Genomic DNA, 19,206 nt, shown 5'->3' on the forward strand with positions numbered 1-19,206 from the left:
CAGTCACACACAGTTCAAGAGTTGCATAATGTTGGCAAAAGGAAAGAAAAAACATACATTAAAAATTACATTCGCAGAAAGACTCTAGTGACTTTGGATTCATGAAATAATACGAGTTGAACAGAAGTGTTTGTGCACAAACTACTACTCACCTACTTACCGACTGCTCACACTGAGAAGCAGGGGAATGTCCCAGCATGTGGCAGAAAGCTTTCAGCCTTGAGTCTTCTCATTTTCAAGGTCAATATGGAACCTTTGAGCTGAAATATTACACCAACTGCACCATCAATGTACAATCTCCCACCTCTGTTGTCCTTAGGCAGGCACAGCACTGACTGATGGTAGGAGTCTTCCAAATTATGTATATAAATGCCTATCAGTAGGGATTCACTGCTCATAGCTTATCAGCAGCTAGGTTTGCACAAAATGTCTGCTCATGTTCATACATGCAGAACAGATTTTGTAAACCTGTAGTAACAAAAAAAAAGAGCTTTATATAACCTGATATTGGTTTATCTGCATAGCCCTCATTAGAACATCTAGTCAAATAAAGTCCATGAACAGAGTGAGTGCATTTCAAATTTTAATGTATATATTCAGTATGTAAAAAAGAAAAGCCATCACAAACACAGAGTATAGTAACAGTCATTTTTCACATGTTCACAGTACTACAATAATGCTTTTTTACTCCTCAGAATCAGAGAGAAGTGCCAATTTTTTTTCCCCTTATGAGGCATGAACCAGCCTCTTGAGTACAACTGTTGGTATGCATATGTAAATATTTCAGGTGAAGCTATGTGGACAAACACATAACAAAAAATACATAATGTGCATGAATGCATCTCAAGTTGTGCAGATATTAAAATACAGAGAGAGCTGTTCACAGAACAACAACAACTGTAAGGATAATATCAAGTATTTACGTGGACACAGTTTATTGTTTTAACTGTGTGGTCCCATGTCAGTAGGAAGGTTCATCAGTCAAGCACTTATAAATGCTGAAAATGTATGTAAAACAAAAATCAAACAAACAAACAAAAAAAGCAGATCCTTTTTGCAATACTTTTCATATACTGTATCACCTATTTTAAATCTTAGTTCCAAGTTGAAGGCTCTGTAACATCAGACAGTAACTGAATTGGAAGAAAAACATAACGAACACAGAGTACTGCATTGAACAATTTAAAGTACACTCACATACACGTACAAAAGAATATGAAAGGTTATTATGGAAGAAAACACACAAAGAGTAGGTCTGTCTGATGGCATTTGCTCCCCTCCCTCACAGAGGGAAACTAAACATGACTGCTGGGGACAAAGAAAGATCGACATTACAACTCTTGAGTCCCCAACCCAGTAAGGCTAACTGCTTCATGTGCAAACATTGGCCACAGCCTACTGAATAAGTCACAAAAGTGTTTAAGTGCAACACAGCTGTCAAACCATAGGGATGATGAAATTAGAGGGCTTTACATCTTGACGTCTTTCTGACTCTGTCAAAAAAAGACTTTTTTTTTTTTTTCTTCTTTTCTGTAAACCAATAGTACGTAGCTGCCAGATGTTCCACCAGGTCCTGTGCATAGCCAGTCAGCAGGAGGACATGGTCTCATGCTGCCAGGAAGCTCAGAGGTGAGTTGTCCAAGATGTATTCGCCAACACCAACAAAGTACATAACCTGTGCAATTCCAAATAGAGGTGCGATGACCAGTGCCCGGCAGCCTGCACCTTTCAGGAAGGCAGACGGTCCCTCCTTTCGCATTATTTTACTATTGAGAGACAGAAATAAGTTTATTTATACACATGTGTGTGAAAGCAACAAAAGACAAAAAGTTATACAGCAATGAATGACTCGCTGTCGTACCTCACACAATCCACAACGCCATTGTAAGTCTCCTCACTGGCCCCTTTGTTTAGCGACTGCAGTCTAGTCTTCACCACTGTACAGAGATAAAAACATTGTTAACATTCCAGCACCGTTATCAATACCCGCCAGGACAGCTCATGAATGACATGATTCACAAAACTCACCATCACAGGGGTTAACAGCTACCGCAGCAGTGGATCCTGCAACACAGCCGGAGAGGAACGCCCAATAGAAGGGCGACGACCCCTCGGGGCTGGGTTTGCCCAGTTGGTTCAGATTAGCAAACAATGGGAAGTAAACGACAGAAAAGGGAACATCCCTGAAAACAAAAAAATAAAAATAAACAAAAGGTTGTTTTACACTGAAAAGCTTACACAAAATAACTGGCCTTACAATTTCACTTCTGCTTCGTAAACAGCATGGAGTAAGAGTATTACCTCATTAGTGTTGCCCCCAGACCCTTGTAGAGCCCCTGGATGCCCTGTGTAAGGAAAAGTTCTTTTGCAATCTGTGTGGCTGACACAGCTCGTGGAGGGGCGACCACTGCGCCAGAGTTGAAGGAGCGGCTGGGCACAGCGTTGGTGGCCACAAGTTTTGTGGAAGCCATCATGACTGGTTTTTGCTGCTGGGCCGCTGCAGGGAAAAGATGATTTCTTATTATTATGGTTATATGAGATGCTAATATACATATACGTGAAAATGAGGTTTGGATGCAAGGTATAGAGTGGAATACTTTTCACGCTTCTTACCGAGTCTGCCCGCATCCTGTAGTTGTATTTTGAGCATTTCCATAGGGGTGGTGACAACGACTTGGCACATGCCGGCACCACAACCTGCCAGCATTTCTTTGAACACTGTCAGCCCCTTTCTGTTAACAGATAAAAGAGGTATGATGTAAACTAATCAAACACTGCACATTTCCAACAAAATGGTAATTTCATACAGTGCTCATGCTTACCCATCCTTGGCAAGGTGATGGCGGAAGAAGTCATTAGCAGCCAGCTTGATTGCTTTCTCGGGAGTGACCAAGGTCAAATTTACAGCAGCACCTGAGGAAAAACAAACATGCAGTTAGCACTGAAGTCACAATCTAATTTTCATTCAGCATATGTACAAAAACATTCCTCGCCACTACCATTACAACATCAGAATGTAATTAGGCCATTGCAAGGCTAATCTAGACACAGACAAGACAAATGCTCAACTTAAAGTAGCTTCAAAACAATAATGGAGGGGGATTATGTCAAGAAAAATAACATTAAAAAATAAAGTTTTCCAAGGAAAATGAAAAACGAGCAAAACACAAGACAGAGGAAGAAATGACAGTATGGTGAATATCCAGAAGAAGATGCAAACATGAAATCTAAAAAGTACAGCAAGTCAGAGTGTGATAACAGGAGCCACTTTGTGTGGAGAAAACTTCAAGTAAGGAAATCTTTGTGTCTACTTAAAGGCTACAAGTCAGTAAGTAGGTTATGAAGAGATGTTAGTCAAAGGACAAACTGACACCATGACTATGTACTGTGTGTAGACTTTAAGCTTTGAACTTAAAAACCAGTCTGTGGGACTAGTCACCATCTAAAACAAACTTTAATGCACCACAGAGTCATTTTCAAGATCAACTAAAGCCTGTAAGGACACGATTCATAGTTTGGAAAATGACAAAACCACGACGAGTTGACAGGACAGTGAAGAGACAGTCAAGTAGTTATTAACAAGAAGTCAAATTACAGAACAAATAGATGGCAAAACAAAAACTTGTGCCTATAGTTTTAAATAGAGCAATATTGTAAGAACCATTTAATGATTTGCCTCCAGCGTGGCTGCGCCTTATCGGCTAGCCTTCAATATCCCAGGGGGACCCAAGTCTGTAATATGAAAAACACAGATGCAAACAAACAGCATTCCTCACAAAAGCAGAGACCCAGATGAAAGGTCTCATTTTTCTTTGTAGATTCTACTTTGTCTTCTCTACATCAATCGATGCATTGATAATGAAACAGAACATGTGTTCTCTATCGACTGCATGTATTCCATTACATATAACCATACAGTTAGTGCACTTTGCAAAAACACTGTGTGAGACAAGTTTTGATAACTTCATAAACTTAAAAATGATTGACAAACCACATTTTTAAGTAAATCAAGCACCTCATGCATTAAAAATACACTTTATCTGAACCATAAGTCAATATTACATGTAGCCGGTAAAAACCATTGTCAATGTTCAACCTCACCACAAAAAGAGCTTACCCTCTCCTATATTAAATGATTTTGTAGAACATCTACTTGTGCTAGTCTACTGCTTCTTAATATTCAAATGAGTATGAATCTTACCTCTGTACATTCCAAAGTATCCCTCTGATCGAACTGTCTTGACAAGGCAGTCCATCCTACAGTAAAAGAAAGCAAGAAAAACATATGTTATGAGAAAAAGGCACTTAACTGAAAGGCAACATTTTAATGTATTTTAAAAAGAAGCTTGTAACTATTTTTATTTTATTTTTATTGAACTGTGTTCAATAAAAGTTGGGTTAAGGGATAGTGGCTGCACTGAAAGTGTAGATGCTGGGAGGGTAAGTGGAGCAGTAATTTTCCACCCTTTCAAGGCATGCTAAAGGAGCGGGTCCACCTCATTGGACAGGAATGACAAAAATGAAGTCATCACAGCCCATGAGCCAGGAATGTCCTCAATTGTACACAATCATCACGATGCCCTGCATGTGTCATTGTAAGATTAGCTAGAAAAGTACAGGATTACACATGGGTGTAGGAGGTACAGGGCCAGGAGATTGGGCAAATGAGTGTGGTTGTGTATGTTGTGTGTGACAACAGTCGCTATTATTACTCACATGCTCTTGTAGACCTGCTGACCTGGTCTCTGATTCTGTAACCTGGTCTTTGCCAAGTCAATGGGAAAGACACAAGTAACTCCAACAATGCCAGCAATGCCACCGTTAATGAGCTTGGCTGGGAGGCTGAAAGGACATAACAAAAAGGAATGCAAACATTTTAATACAGGAACTTTGATCACGTGTCAAACTGTGGACAACAAAATGGACTGCCAACATAGTTTGATGAATCTTCTATCCATTTCGAAGATTTGTATCATTTTCATTTTACATTGCAAACTCCTTGGGTTTTAGACCTCAGAGAACTGACAGTCATTTCACACCATTTACATACATTTCATAGGTATGAAAAATCAAAACTAAAGTGTACTTAGGAAAAATCAATATAACTGTTGCAACACTACCTATGAAATGGTAAGATGCCTATTATTGGGGTGCCCCTACAGCTCACCTAGTTGAGCGGGTGACCCATAAACAGGGGCTATAGTTCCCTGATGCAACGGTTGTGGGTTCAACTCCTGCTCATGACCTTTTGCTGCAGGTCTCTCCCCATTCTTCTCCCCCTTTTCCTGTCTATCTCTGCTGCTCTAAAATAAAGGCAAAAACCCCAAGAAATATATTTAAAAAATTAAAATGATGCCTATTATTTATTGAGTAAGGAGACGGTAATGTTCTTAAGTAATCATTTGGTCTACCAATTATGTTATGTCAGTTAGAATTTCTTAAAGGCCCAAAAATGTCAAATTCAGTCGAACCAACGGTCAAAAACCCAAAGATCATCTTTGTACGATGATATAAATGACTGAAAACTAGCAAATCCGCCTGAATGAGAAGTTGAAACTTGGGAACACTTGATCATTTAAGCCATGTTTCATGCAAAAATGTCAAACAATGGTCAAAAACTGTAGCTGAAAAATTCTGTCAATATGCCCCCATGTATGAGTCTTACCTGATCTGCTGCTGAGACATGATGACTTTGGAACAGGTGAAGACAGAAGATTGAAAAGTGATGTTGATTGAAGTGAATGAATAATGTCCTGGAAAGAGAAAATCCAAAGAGTTAGTAAGAACTTAGGGGCAACTTATGAGCAGTTTCTGAGTGGTCACAGACTGTGATCAGTGGTTATCCCCCTCACAGCACAGGCTTTGACTTATCTCTGTGCCTCAGTCACGGGACCGTGATGTCACACTTGTACCTTCAGTAGTACAAGCCGTGGGCGGGTCTTAACTCGCATACCGGAACACCATACAAGGACATTACCGCCTTTCATAAAGTCTGGATCAAGATCTAACGGCTACCGGCGAATTTCCAAGGAAGTTAACATGAGGGCAGGTGCGTGAAAAATAGGCTAACTTCGTTTTAAAACACCTTTTCAATACATCTATGCATATCAAGACGACAAAGCTTTCGTGCAGATACGACCTTTTATAGCTTTATCGCATTTGAAATAAACACGCACCTGCATATATATAAAGCTTCTGCCTTTCCTGTACAAATAATAAATAATTTGAGTTAAAAACCAGCAACTCTCTATATCCAGTGCTGTCCACAGTCTTATGCATACCATTTTTGGCGTTAGCTAGCTAGCTAGCTAACCTAGCCCATTCAGAACAAAACCGTTTTCAAAAGTGAACAAGCCGGCGAGTAAGAGTGACATAATTAATTAAAAACGCTTGCAAATGCACTGAAATATAAATAAAACGCTTATACTTACCAAGAGATTGTCTTGTAGTATTTAAAATGAGATTGTTTCGAGCGGTTACTCTTTACTTCCGTCCCTTTCTTCGCTCGGGTCTCTAATATATCTCTGAGTAGACAGACTGGAAATTTCCATTGAGTTTTAAACTGAGGGGACGGACCCGCCCAAGTCCACACCACTACTGCTGAACTACAACCAACCAGAGCCCGGAAAACCTTGTCCCGCCTTTTCTGCTTTAATTGGATGATACTTCCATCAATCAAGCCGTTCCACCAATCATGCAGTCACATAGACGTTTCAGGATGTTCAATGAAAGAAACAAATGTTCGACAAGGGCTTGCTTAAAATTATTTAAAACAAAAGCTTATAGTTAGACATTTAAAGTAGATCATTATTCAGAGAGATTAACTCAGTGTTGTGAAAGGGCCCAGGTCTCGTTTCTCAATAGAATCTTAAGGTTATGATAATCCTAATCCTATTAAGATCATCGTGCCATTTTGACCCTTCAGGTAAACTTGCTGGCTCCACCTGAGGGGATGACATCATTCTGTTCTGTTCTAGCTGATTCTATTCAGAGGCATATATTGTTTCAAGTGGTGGAAAGTGACACATCAAACTACATTATTTACATGAATATGCTCCTATTGTACTAAAGTGCACCTTTGAGACCCTTGTACTTTACATGTACTACATTAGATTAGATTCAGCTGTATTGTCAAGTAGTAAAAGGGCCTTGTATGCAGGAAGGGGATATACAGTAGGGTACTTGCATTCCACTACATTGAAATACTGCACTTTTTGCTCCAGTACATTCAGTCACAGTTGTTAGTTACTTGGCAGATTAACATTTTTTATACAAAAATATAACACCAGTTTATACAATACAATAACTTGTAATAGATGAAGTTCCCAACCTACTTCCACAGGTTTCAACTTGCTCACTCCTGGCCTGTTACAACATCAAGATACCTTTCATGTCAATACAGCGCTAATACATATCTATATATATATTTAAAAAGGTAACTCGTAAACCTTAAAAACAGTAGTACAACTCTTTTAAAGACCCTTTTTCATTATGGGTAATATTTAACTATATTGCTGATAGTACTTCTAAATATTTACTAAGGTTAGGTTTTGAAACTAGGACTTTAATTTGTAAGTGTTTTTTTAATTGTGTGATCAGTTCTTTAGTACCAATACATTTCTTCCACTCCTGTTTAGCCCTTTTTCATTGCTGCTCTTTCAGCAGAATAAATGCAGTTGAGAAAGTTTCACCCTTCTCTTATTACCCATTGTTAAAGTGCTCACTGAATTGCAGCAATGCTGTTCTGGGCTTTGGTGTGTTAATCAGTCGACACATGATTGCGTGCAGCTGTGTGAATTTAAAACAGGATTTCACCGAAGACGAGATTACATGCTCAGATAATCCGCATTGCATGAACAAAGATATTTATTTCGTAAGATGAACATGGCCTGTCTTTTGTGTCATATGAATCAGGAACAAAAGGTAGCCGACTGAATTACTTACAGCAGTGATCTCTGGATGTACTCAGATCATCTGGTACATTCTACTGGATGAGCTTCAACTGCAGGTGCTCACAGTGCCAAGTATTGACTGCAAGATATGGAAAGTTACAAGCTGAATGCTGAAGAGAGGAGCGTTTATTTAAGGTGTTGGTTTTAAAGGTATAGAAACATTCCAAAGCATTAGGGACCTGTCTTGTCACTGCTGGCACTTGGCCTAAAGCTAAAAAGTTATGTAACAGTGGGTGTTGAACACCCTGCTTGCAAGTTATGTATGCAGTTTTGCCACAAGCAGCATCTTACATTTAAAATTCTGTCCTTTTTGTGCACTGTTCTGTGCACTACTATTACGACCATCAATACTGGCCTTTATCACATGAACATGTTTACAATCTAAGTAGAAGCAGCATATTATAAAACTATATTCTGTTTACTATCAAAACTTTTCTACATGTTTGCATTTGCTTTGTCTTTTTTATTATTATCATTAAAGCAATGTTATTAAAGCAATGCCAGTGGTTGCTGTATTACAATGCATGTTACAAACACTTCATCTGTATGTTGTGCATAAAATCCATTGTAGCAAACTGAAACAAACAACGTAAAAGACACCAGTCATCAGTATGTTAGCATGCTATTTTTTGCTAATTAGCAGTCAAACAAAATACAGTTGCAGATGATGGGGATGTCATTAGTTTTGTTGGTGTATGGCTGATGATGGCACTGTAAAATAGGTGAAGGGATCACCAGTATTTTTACAATTTGTCTGAGGGGAACCTGAATGTGAAGACCAAATTTCATGGCAATCTATTCAATAGCTGGTTCAACATTGTGCTCAAAACAACAAATGTGAACCTGTTGGTGCGAAGGCAAAGGTCAGGGGATCACCAAGATCTTTATGGTTACATCATTTGGGAGGTGGGAATGTCTCTATGAAACTTTGTGGGACTCCATCAGATGAAAGTATTTTACTGAATAAGCTGAAACTTTGACAGGCTTGATGCAGGAAAAGTCATCAAAGCCGCTAAGACACGCAATTAAAAATCAAACATATCAGTGGATTAGTGGTGCGAAAGGTGAAGATATAACATTTCAGTCTAGACAGAAGTGGTAGACAGACCAGCTAACCAACCAGCAAGCCAACTCTGGCATCCCTGGAGCCATGCAGCTACCCAAAGAATTCTCACATTTTTTCTAGTTGACTAAATACAACACAAACAAAACTGTATGGTTTGTCTGAATGGATGAGAGATCGGTATGTGCGCCACATAGCTGGGTGCTTTGTAGTGCTGATGGAGGCAAATTCCATTTCATCCTCTGCTTTATCCATTTGGGTATTAGGGTTTTCAAAACACCACTACACAATTTAAGCTGGGCAATTCAAGCCATTGTGGCCAATCAGGCTGATGGTTTTGAAGTCATATCAGGTCAGTCGTTAATATAAAGCACACAGCATAATTAACCCCTGTGCCATGTTTCTTTGTGGATAAAGCTTTACTAGATCACATTTGTATTTAGACAATCTTCTTTTTAAAAAATTGAATATTGCCTACAAAGGTATGAAAAACTAAAAACAAACATGCAAACTTTTAACACCCATAGATGAAATGAATAGAAACATGTATACAGTGTGGTATTTCATATTCTGTGACAAAGACATAGGTAATCTTCAAATCCCAGCATGGATGCAATACTCCACCATTTTGTCAGCTGACTCTCCGCAAGGTTGAACAGAGTATCAGGTTGTCAGAAGTTGCACAAGCTGAAGGTTGTAGTGATGTTGGAAGAAATCTACCTACATCATTTTAGAAACCAGTTTGCTTTCTATGTTTTCCTTTCATGCAGTTAACTGGCTCATATCCAGCCTGTCCCACTCCTGCCCTATAGTAAGCCCAAAACACGTCTTGCCCCACGGTTAAGAGATTTTTTCAAATGTCAAGAATCATGTCAGCCATCATCAGCTTCAAAGTTGAAATGAGCAGGTTAACACTCCCATAGCTTAATAATGATCTTTAAAGCTGATGTTTTGTTGGCCTTTAGGTTACCGCCTTTCTTTTCTATTCTCTGATCAAACTGCTTTCTCAATGTCAGCAAGAGTTGCAGAACTAACGATTAAGAAAAACTTGTTTTATCAGCAACACAATGACATTAGAAACAGAGATCAGCACTAAAACACAACAATGGTGTGATATATGTGTAGAGAATATACAGAATATAATATTATAAAAATATGTAGGAATATTTTGTAATATTTTAACAAGATGATGAAAGACCTGTGTGACAGAGACCCCACATGATTGACTGATCATCATACATTCTCCCAGTCTGAACTGCTGGGCTATTTATAAGCTCCAGCTGTCCAAAATTCCCTTTGTGAAGGGGAAACTACACACACAAACACTGTTTGGGATGAGGCAGAGTCACAGTTAACAAATTCACACATTAGGTTTGGTGAGTCACACGTTGTGCCAAATCATTCTGCTTTTACATTGTCGCTGATAATCCATTTAATGAGAAGTGTTAGGTCAATAATCACGTGCTTTCCAGAATGACTGTCGAGGCAAATATAGCACCCTGGGTCACACTATGGAGTGTCAAGGCCTTGTTTGTTATGTAGTAAACACAACGCTAAGGTTGAACACAGGATGTGATTAAGTCAAGCACAGCTTAGTCAGAGGGCTATTTAGAGGCTTCAGCTTTAATTGAGTTGTAGTCAGAGTATTCCTTCAGAGTAAACATAATAAATTTGGGAGTCACACTCACGTGAGTGTACAAAAGGATAAACAATAATGCCGACAGAAATATGCGCAGGGATCAACCCCCATTGTAAACTGAGAAGCAGAGCTGGAGCGCAGAATATGTTGGGCAACAAAGACGCAATAAAACAAGCGGTTACAACAGGTACATACAGTCAGTACATTCATGTGGTTTTCAAAATTAAAAAAGAACATTACGAGAGCAAGAACATTATGATCAAAAGGGGATCACAAAGTTGCTCTGGCCAGGATACAGGCTGCTGTGCCTCACTGGTTTGGTACACATAGTTCCATGTGTGCTGGCTCTGTGCGTGCACTCATTGCTGTCAGTCTCGCAGGCACCACAGCGGCAGCTGAGAGCCACGGGGTAGGTGAAGATGGGGTTGGAGTCGATGGGACAGCCAGGCAGTAGGGCTGTGCGGTATTCCACTTTGTCATATGTGCAACCTCTCTGGATCATGAACCGTGGGCCTAGAATATCCCTCATGTTGCTGTCCTGCTCGTCACACACAAACACAGGGTTAATGGTAGATGGATGATGTTGTGATACATTGACATTTCGGAGGCTTACTGTTTAGAATTTCAGCTGAAATTGGGGCAAAAAATGTGCTACAGTTGTTTAGTTTTACATGGCTTCCTTACTGTCAAAAAAACAGTTTGTTGTAAATATGCTAAAGTATGCATAAGTTGCATATTTGTAATGGATGACGAGTGGGGACTGACAATATTAATCTGCTTTTATATGTTTTGTAATAATCTCTACTCCCTTAGAGTCCTTGTCCTTTCTGTTTATATTTTCTTTCATGTAATTTACCATTTTGGTTGTAATAGAACAGAAATTCTAAAAGTATTTTTTGTAATAAAGACTACAGGCTATTCATTTGAGAATTTTCATCAGACATGGCTTAAACTTTGACATGATTTCATTTTCTGTGAAACAACAAAAAAAAAAATTTTTTTTGTTTGTTTTTTTCTGTTATGACAAGTGACATACATACCCTGGAGTAGCAAAATCCCATGCAGATAGTAGTGTTGACTGCCACACAGAAGTCACACTGTGGCTTCTCCACATACAGGGTGAAGTCGGTGGGTAAACACATGGGGACAGCTGGGCTAAACAGCAGAAACAGGAGCCAGCAGGTGAACACTGCAGTCTCCATGTTTCGCAACGTCTTTTCCAGTCTTTTTTGGTCCTGCATGGGAAATAAATATAAAGAGAGAATTCAAGAACAACATAAAAGAGTGGATCAAGAGTTTGGTTTGTTAAATATCTACTTTTGTGTGAGTCACCTGTTGGAGAGATGTGGACACTTGCAGACCCGATGACTCTGTGAGTCCAAACCTCCCTGCTGAACAGTATTTATGCAGACATTTTACTGTATAATCCACCTTTATCCAAGCTAGCTCTTATCTTCCATCTATGACAAAAAAAGAACCACTGAGCCTTAAGTCCATTATGTGGATGACATGAATAATGGTTTCCTTCATGAATAAAGTTCATGCAATAGCTATCTGATTCTGTCTAAAGTAGTCTAGTGTCCACTAGATGCCATAAAACATTCAAAAGCTTCATTTGTGTTGGAAAGAATACATATTATATAAAGAGCCATTCAAATTTTAACCAGAGTTTTACCTCCTTTTCCAAAACAAACCATACTGTCCCTCATTTGAGTAATAAATTAACTGCGGCTTCTGAAAAGGCAAGATTTCAGCACGTTTCAGCACAAGTACAGAGAATACGTTGTATATTGTTGGTTAACAATCCACTCTAAAACATGGGCAGCAATGTGAGCGAGTCAAAACAAACTGTCACAGTTGAAACTAAACATTGGAAGAAAACCTTCAGAGTGAGGTTATCTTATCAGCTTTTGTTAAAAAAAACACTGTGGGAGTAGATTTTATGTCTCAGTTTGAAATTCTTCAGATATGATGAACAAACTATTGATAATAGCACCTTTAAAAAAGTGAAGATGCCGGTGTCTATCAAGTATTTCCGATCTGCAGGGATTATCTTATCTGTAATTTTGTTTAATGATTGTCGAGGATAGTCAAAGTCTCCCAGACACATTATGTGATTATTGTGAACAAAGTGATCGTTTTGAATGCCATTGTGACATTATTGTTTATCCGCCCTTTGTTTATGGTTCACTGGGAACAGAAAAAAAACCCAGAAAAAGACACAATTGACAAGCACAGAGGAGTGCTGATTCGGTTCTTTTTTCATTTTAATCACAGTACTTCTTCCAGAATAAAACCTATCATCTTATAACAGTTAGATGTCACAGGAACGTGGCTGACTGGTTGACATCTGTAGACATATTTAGTTTATCAGTCACTTGGAATATTGCTCGCAAAAGGATTACAGTACTCCAAAATTTAAACAGAACAATAAAGTTCAGTGTCCATTCCTCCTCTTCAGTTCTTACCAAACATTAACAGTATGTGACACAACGCATTAACGGTAACTGTTATTTAGCTGGAGCTGATTCTCTTATCAAGAGTGACTTGAACTAAATTAACCATAAAATCTATAATTTATTATATCATTTACTCTGCTGACACAAGGGATGAAAAAAAGCGTACTCCTATTTTTCTCTTCTTTCTGACTGTAGGCACATTTTTCCACTGACACTGACGTGTTTGGGTTTGAAATGACGTATCACTGAGGACATGATCAAAGATAAAGTTGCGAAGTAATGTTGCAGAAAAAAAACTCAATGTAACAGCAGGAGTAGTGACCAAACCCAAAAGGTTTAACCTGCCCCCCTCCTGAAATTCCAACCATAACCACTAAGTACTGAGTAACCTGCAGTTATATATACTGCTACTGGATGTGTCAATATGTCACTTCACTTCATGAGGACAGGAGACGTCTTCTTAACAAAAAGCCGACTGTTTGTGATCTGAACCCAACTGAAGACACACCACAGAATCACTTTTTACAATCACTGAAATTATGGGAGGCTTCTGCACCTCGTGGCCTTGATGGATTATTAACTTAAGTCAACTAATCTTTATAGTCTGCCCAAAGTGTCACAGTGGACCAGTCTTCTGAGAACTGCAGAGGAATAGTTGAACAATCTCCTCCTTTTGTAATCAAAGAGGCTTCACCGATGAGCAAAGTGACAGAGCAAGAAACAACAGAGGACTAAAACCTGGAAGATCCATTTGTTCTTTGCTCAAGGTTTGAGGGGAGTTTTTTTTTTAAATTATTGCAGCTGATTTAAATATGTCTGAAATGAACTGAAAAGCATTTCTCTTTCAGCTTCAGTGTATATTTTTGTTCTTGGTATAAATACAGCTGGACTTTCAGGACAATTTCAGGATAACTCAGAGGGAAGGACATTAAACATTACCAAGATTGCATGATATAGAAATCCTGCTGAATCTAGGCATTCTTAAGTGAGAAGTGCTACGAGAAGCTCCTTTACTCCTTCAGCTGAAACAACCATGGTCGGTACAGGTGGTCCAGTGCCCACTTTCTCCCCGTGGGATTATGTGGTGTTTGCGGGAATAATTGTGGTGTCAGCAGGCATCGGCCTTTTCCAGTCTTTCAGAGGACGTAAGGAGGCCAGCAGTGCAGAGTTCTTGTTGGGTGGACGGCAGATGACAGCCGTACCTGTTGCCATGTCGCTCACGGCCAGCTTCATGTCTGGCATCTCAGTCATTGGCACACCTGCTGAGGCCTACCGGTTTGGAACTGCCTTCTGGCTCTTCGGGTTCTCCTATTTCATCATGTCTGCCATTACTGCTGAGATTTTTGTGCCACTTTTCTACCGACTGGCGATCACCAGCGCCTACGAGGTAAGGAGAGGCCACAGATAATTGTATACCTACATAACACTCATACAAGGTGCAGCATGAAATAAAGTGGTACGATCAATAAATATATTTACAGCTTTCCCACAGAAGGAAAAGACTTTAGATAATGATTAATTCACTAAACATGTCAACATGTTTTGCCTGTCAAAGGTTGTACAGTATGCAACTGCAATAAAAGTATTTCCTTCGAAGGGCGTGTGAGAGTTAATTAGAGCAAACACACCAAATTATCTGTGTCATGATGTCTGACTGTCCTAGTTTCCTTTTTATTTCTAGTACCTGGAGTTGCGCTTCAACCGTCTCATTAGGGTTATCGGGACATCAATGTACATCGTACAGACGGTAAGAAAACGTACTTCAAAACAAAACAAAGTACAAAATGGTGAAAAGAAGAACAAATGCCCATGATTAAAATGCTAAGTGGAACATGAAAAACAGCACCTGGCCTTGTTTTTTTTTTACTTATGTAAAACTGATTCTTGACAACAGTTCCAGGAACCATTAACATTAATCACAGACTATAATGTGTAATCAGCTAATGGTGATTTTCATTTTCAGGGTCTGTACACCGGTTTAGTCATCTACGCTCCTGCTCTTGCACTTAATCAAAGTAAGCCAAAGGACACAGAAGCTCACAAAACAAGGGGAGACAAGGAATTTTTGTTTGTTTAACTGAACTGTAACCTGACCATACCCTATTCTGTCTAATCCAGTGATATTGTCCTGAGTGTATATAGGACTTATTCTCTCTTGTGTATCTTACACCTTTTTAAAGAAGCCTATCAACTGTTTTCCTGTTTAAATAAAGGCAGAAGCATCCATCTAGTATCCAGTTACAAAAGATGCGTGTTCAATCATACCTGAGCTATTTTCTTACTCCTCAGTCACTGGACTCAACCTGTGGGGAGTGTTGGTGGCTACAGGAGTAGTGTGCATCATCTACTGCACTTTGGTTGGTACTTTCTCACTTCAAAAAGTATTATGTGTTTGATTTTTTTAATCAAGCACTGTATACAAAGAGACTGGGCAAAGTCTTGTGTACTTCCAACTACATCACAGTTTTCATGACTAGTTTTATACATTGCTAATATCATCCATATATTTCAGTTTGTAGGTAATAAAACTAGCTGAGGTGCTTGGTTAAAATAAAGTTATCCTCTGCATGTTAATGTAAAAATGTAGCTGTTTTAGCATTAGTTTAACCCTCACTGAGCACTAAACTGACTTTACTTGCAAAGTTAAGAGTGTGATTTTGTTTCAGGGTGGCCTGAAAGCAGTAATCTGGACAGATGTGCTGCAGATGGTGATCATGCTGACAGGTTTTGTAGCTGTTATAGCAAGAGGATCTGTCCTGCAAGGGGGCATAACAAAGATTTTTGAAGATGCTGACCAAGGCGGCCGTCTACACACATTTGAGTAAGTACACAAGCAGACTTGTGTCAAAAGTTAAATCAGCTTTCCTACGATTCTGCACACTGTTTAACTGTATGTCATTGATAGAAAGCCTACTGATTCCCTTTAAAAATATCATCCTACATTATCAAGTTTGTACTACTGATGTTCAGAAACACAACCTACTGCATTATTTCACACCTTGTTGCCCTTCCTTACCACAGCTTTGACCCAGATCCTCTGAAGCGACATACTTTTTGGACTATTGTAGTCGGCGGTAGCATTATGTGGCTGTCTATCTACTCGATCAACCAGTCCCAGGTGCAGCGCTACATCTCCTGCAAAACCTTGGGACACGCCAAGATGTGAGCATTCCTGCACTGCAATGAAACACATACTTCTGGCTGCGAGCAAAGTTGCGTGTGCTGACAAGTCTCCTGTCATTTCTCAGGGCTTTGTATGTGAACATGGTTGGCCTGTGGTTAACTGTGAGTCTGGCTATGCTTTCTGGCCTCGCCATGTACTCCATTTACAAGAACTGTGACCCATTTTCAAATGGTGATGTAGGCACTTATGACCAGGTAACTACAGCTGCAGTTTTGTCTTTACATATCTTTGCACAGACACCATGCATTTTTGTGACGTAAGAAAGCGCTGTGACTAACAGTAAAAATGGCTTACATTTGTCAAATAGCTGCTGCCCTACATGGTGATGGACATACTGGCAGTCTACCCTGGAATCCCTGGCCTGTTTGTAGCTGCGGCATACAGTGGCACTCTGAGGTGAGACATCAGGCAAACAAGAAAAAAGAGAAGCACATTATTTGAGCGTTTCAGAATCCTGAAGTGATAAGGAAATGTTCTAGCAGATAAGGTGCAACCAATCGACTGTACTGTTCTGTTGTGTCTAAAAGCACGTTGCATGTTTTTCAGCACAGTGTCTTCCAGCATTAACGCCCTTGTGGCCGTCACGGTGGAAGACTTTATTAATCCCGTGTGCAAAAACCTCACAGCGAAACAAGTGAACTGGATGAACATGGGATTGAGTAAGTAGTAAAAAAGAAATCCCAAAAATGAGTAGGAGTTAGAAACTTTAAGGCAAAAAGTGACTAAATACTACAAAGCAAAAACTGTTCTGAAGAATTTCTCTTCAATCTTTTCTTTGAAATCTTTCCTATCTCTTTAATAGTTGTCATTTCTGGAAATCTAAGCAAAAGCCCTCGAGCGTTTCCTGGTCTAGCATGAGTTTGTGGTACACTCTTTTTATGAAAACCACAGTAATCACTATAAAGTGTAACTTCTAAAAAACTCCAGACCCCCCTGGCACTGCAAAGACACTGGCAGACAACAAGATAATCATTATCTTATCTTGTTATTCATAATAAGTATTTAAAGTGTTACAAGTTCCACAGGGTTACTGCAAACGTGCTGAAAATAAATGTCAGCATAACTGTGAACAAAGGAAATCATTAATTATGAAGCAAAATTCTGTAATTAAAGCGTATTTTATATTTGTTTCCACAACCACACTTCATAGGAAACAGATTAATGTTATGATAATCTAAACCAGTCATCAGGCAGAATTATTGAGGAAAAAACCCCAGAGTATATTGGTTCTATACACATATTTTATGAGGGTAAGATGAAGATAAAGTGTCTGCTATCTCATTTTCTGTGAGATGAATTGTGCAGCAACAACAGTTCACGTTTTTCTTAATGTAACACAGACAGTCTTTAGTATGGAACTGTGTGATGTTTGTACATGGGTTCTTGTTCACACTACTTTTAAGAGTTAACTGACGTTTACGGTAACTCAAGAAAGGAAAACAAAGTTTTTGCTGGGAAAATTTAAGAATTTTTAATTTATCCTCAAAGAAACAAAATTCAATGCTTTTTAAGTATCTTCAAGCATTATAGATTTTTTTACAATACACTGATCCCAAAAAACTCTTGTCTAATGTGTATGACCCACATTGACTTAAAAATGTCGCTAATCTGCCTTCAAATTTGCACCAAAGAACTTCTGGATCTGCAGTTTTAAAGTTGCAAGCAGATTCTTTTAACAATGACTTTTATCCCAACTCTCAGGTGTATTCTTTGGTGCTCTGTGTATTGGGATGGCTGGAGTTGCCTCAGCGATGGGAAGCGTTCTGCAGGTAAACTTCTCCAACACCACTGCAGTCATTTGTTGCTCTACAGCACCGCCATGAGCTGAATACAAGGAACTACAAGCCTCCTGACAAGTCCTCTATTTTCAGGCAGCTCTGTCCATATTTGGCATGATTAGCGGGCCTCTCCTGGGTCTCTATACGTTAGGAATTCTTTTCCGAACATCAAATTCGACAGTGAGTATTTCCTATTTTTGGAACATTCAGTAGCACGACCCCACCCTCTAACAACACAAAGATATCTCATTGTAAAAACACAAACGTGACACAACGAGGAAGTAGTTGATTGCAGACATGTTTACTTTGCAGGGAGCACTTACAGGACTGATCACTGGTCTGGTGTTGACTCTGTGGGTGGGGATCGGAAACCAGCTTTACCCACCAACAGCTGACAAGACACTTCCTCTCCCCCTCACCACTGTAGGCTGCAACAACACAATGGGCCAAAGCAGCACAACAGCAACTCCCTGGACCAGTCCAGTGACTCTGACTCCAGAGCCTGAGTAAGTCAGTTTACATTAAACAAAGGCCCATCTGCTGTTACTCAAGCACGTGATATGGTCACATTTTGACAATCAAATGAATGCATGAAAGTATACGAATGATTCAAGACCAATTTTTCATTCTAGATTTGCAGCTCTGCAAACAGATTGACTGTTGAGCTCATTGTTTGAAAAAACAAACACTTTTAAAATGCATTTTAGACATCAAGTCATGGATGGCAGCGAACTTCCTACAGCTCAACCAGGACAAAACAGAAGTTTTAGTTATAGGTCCGGAAGGCCAGAGAGAGAAACTTTTATTAAAATTACAAGATTTTAAACCAGTACAATCTGTAAGAAACCTGGGCGTGATTTTTGACTGAGCTGAATTTTATCCCACATATTAAAAATATCGTAAAGATAGGTTTTTATCACCTTAAGAACATAGCCAGAGTCCGCCCGTTTCTCTCTCAGGCCAGCACGGAGGTGCTAATGCATGCTTTTATTTCCTGTTGCTTAGATTACTGTAATGCCCTGCTCTCTGGTCTTCCCAAAAAGAGTATTTTAAATCTACAATTATTACAAAACTCAGCCACTCGCGTGCTGATGAGGACCAGAGGGCGGGATCACATTACACCTGTTTTAA

The 19,206-nt window shown here is 39.3% G+C and overlaps 4 protein-coding genes across 5 annotated transcripts in view; 1 reads left to right on the forward strand and 3 right to left on the reverse strand.

The window, feature by feature from the left end:
* LOC103356200 (adenosine receptor A1-like) overlaps positions 1-19,206 on the reverse strand; it is a 711,380-nt gene that overhangs the window by 144,766 nt on the left and 547,408 nt on the right. The window lies entirely within an intron of this gene.
* Positions 571-6,533, reverse strand: slc25a55a (solute carrier family 25 member 55a). The gene is made up of 10 exons (XM_008280198.1): positions 6,432-6,533; positions 5,666-5,753; positions 4,717-4,842; positions 4,202-4,257; positions 2,823-2,913; positions 2,614-2,732; positions 2,302-2,497; positions 2,029-2,183; positions 1,862-1,937; positions 571-1,766 (listed from the first exon to the last, which is right to left on the reverse strand). Exons 2-10 carry the CDS (start codon positions 5,683-5,685, stop codon positions 1,607-1,609), a joined length of 999 nt encoding a protein of 332 aa, XP_008278420.1. The 5' UTR covers positions 5,686-5,753; positions 6,432-6,533; the 3' UTR covers positions 571-1,606.
* On the reverse strand, positions 10,739-12,014 carry tshba (thyroid stimulating hormone subunit beta a). Of its 2 annotated transcripts, XM_008280186.1 has the most exons (3): positions 11,987-12,014; positions 11,695-11,889; positions 10,739-11,192 (listed from the first exon to the last, which is right to left on the reverse strand). In XM_008280186.1, the coding sequence occupies exons 2-3, from the start codon at positions 11,854-11,856 to the stop codon at positions 10,914-10,916; spliced, it is 441 nt and encodes a 146-aa protein (XP_008278408.1). In that variant the 5' UTR covers positions 11,857-11,889; positions 11,987-12,014; the 3' UTR covers positions 10,739-10,913. The 2 variants fall into 2 exon arrangements, with proteins under 2 accessions (XP_008278408.1, XP_008278400.1); XM_008280178.1 differs by lacking the exon at positions 11,987-12,014 and having other exon boundaries at positions 11,695-11,898.
* Positions 14,079-18,585, forward strand: slc5a8l (solute carrier family 5 member 8, like). Its single transcript, XM_008280165.1, has 12 exons — positions 14,079-14,500; positions 14,795-14,860; positions 15,077-15,128; positions 15,403-15,470; positions 15,780-15,934; positions 16,135-16,275; positions 16,362-16,491; positions 16,605-16,693; positions 16,844-16,956; positions 17,999-18,066; positions 18,169-18,255; positions 18,388-18,585. Exons 1-12 carry the CDS (start codon positions 14,147-14,149, stop codon positions 18,583-18,585), a joined length of 1,521 nt encoding a protein of 506 aa, XP_008278387.1. The 5' UTR covers positions 14,079-14,146.

This window comes from Stegastes partitus, unplaced genomic scaffold (genome assembly GCF_000690725.1).
Source record: "Stegastes partitus isolate 25-593 unplaced genomic scaffold, Stegastes_partitus-1.0.2 Scaffold5, whole genome shotgun sequence".
Lineage (NCBI taxonomy): Eukaryota > Metazoa > Chordata > Actinopteri > Pomacentridae > Stegastes > Stegastes partitus.

Coding starts and splice junctions, on each gene's coding strand:
- slc25a55a (XM_008280198.1), bottom strand. CDS start 5,685: ATGTCTCAGCAGCAGATCAG. Junction 4,258..4,716: donor CAGCAGGTCTACAAGAGCAT/GTGAGTAATAAT, acceptor CTTTTACTGTAG/GATGGACTGCCTTGTCAAGA. Junction 2,914..4,201: donor ATACTTTGGAATGTACAGAG/GTAAGATTCATA, acceptor GTTTTTCCTCAG/GTGCTGCTGTAAATTTGACC.
- tshba (XM_008280178.1), bottom strand. CDS start 11,895: ATGCAGGACCAAAAAAGACTGGAAAAGACGTTGCGAAACATGGAGACT. Junction 11,193..11,694: donor TGGGATTTTGCTACTCCAGG/GTATGTATGTCA, acceptor TGTGACGAGCAG/GACAGCAACATGAGGGATAT.
- slc5a8l (XM_008280165.1), top strand. CDS start 14,147: ATGGTCGGTACAGGTGGTCCAGTGCCCACTTTCTCCCCGTGGGATTAT. Junction 14,501..14,794: donor CGATCACCAGCGCCTACGAG/GTAAGGAGAGGC, acceptor TTTTATTTCTAG/TACCTGGAGTTGCGCTTCAA. Junction 15,935..16,134: donor GGCCGTCTACACACATTTGA/GTAAGTACACAA, acceptor TCCTTACCACAG/CTTTGACCCAGATCCTCTGA.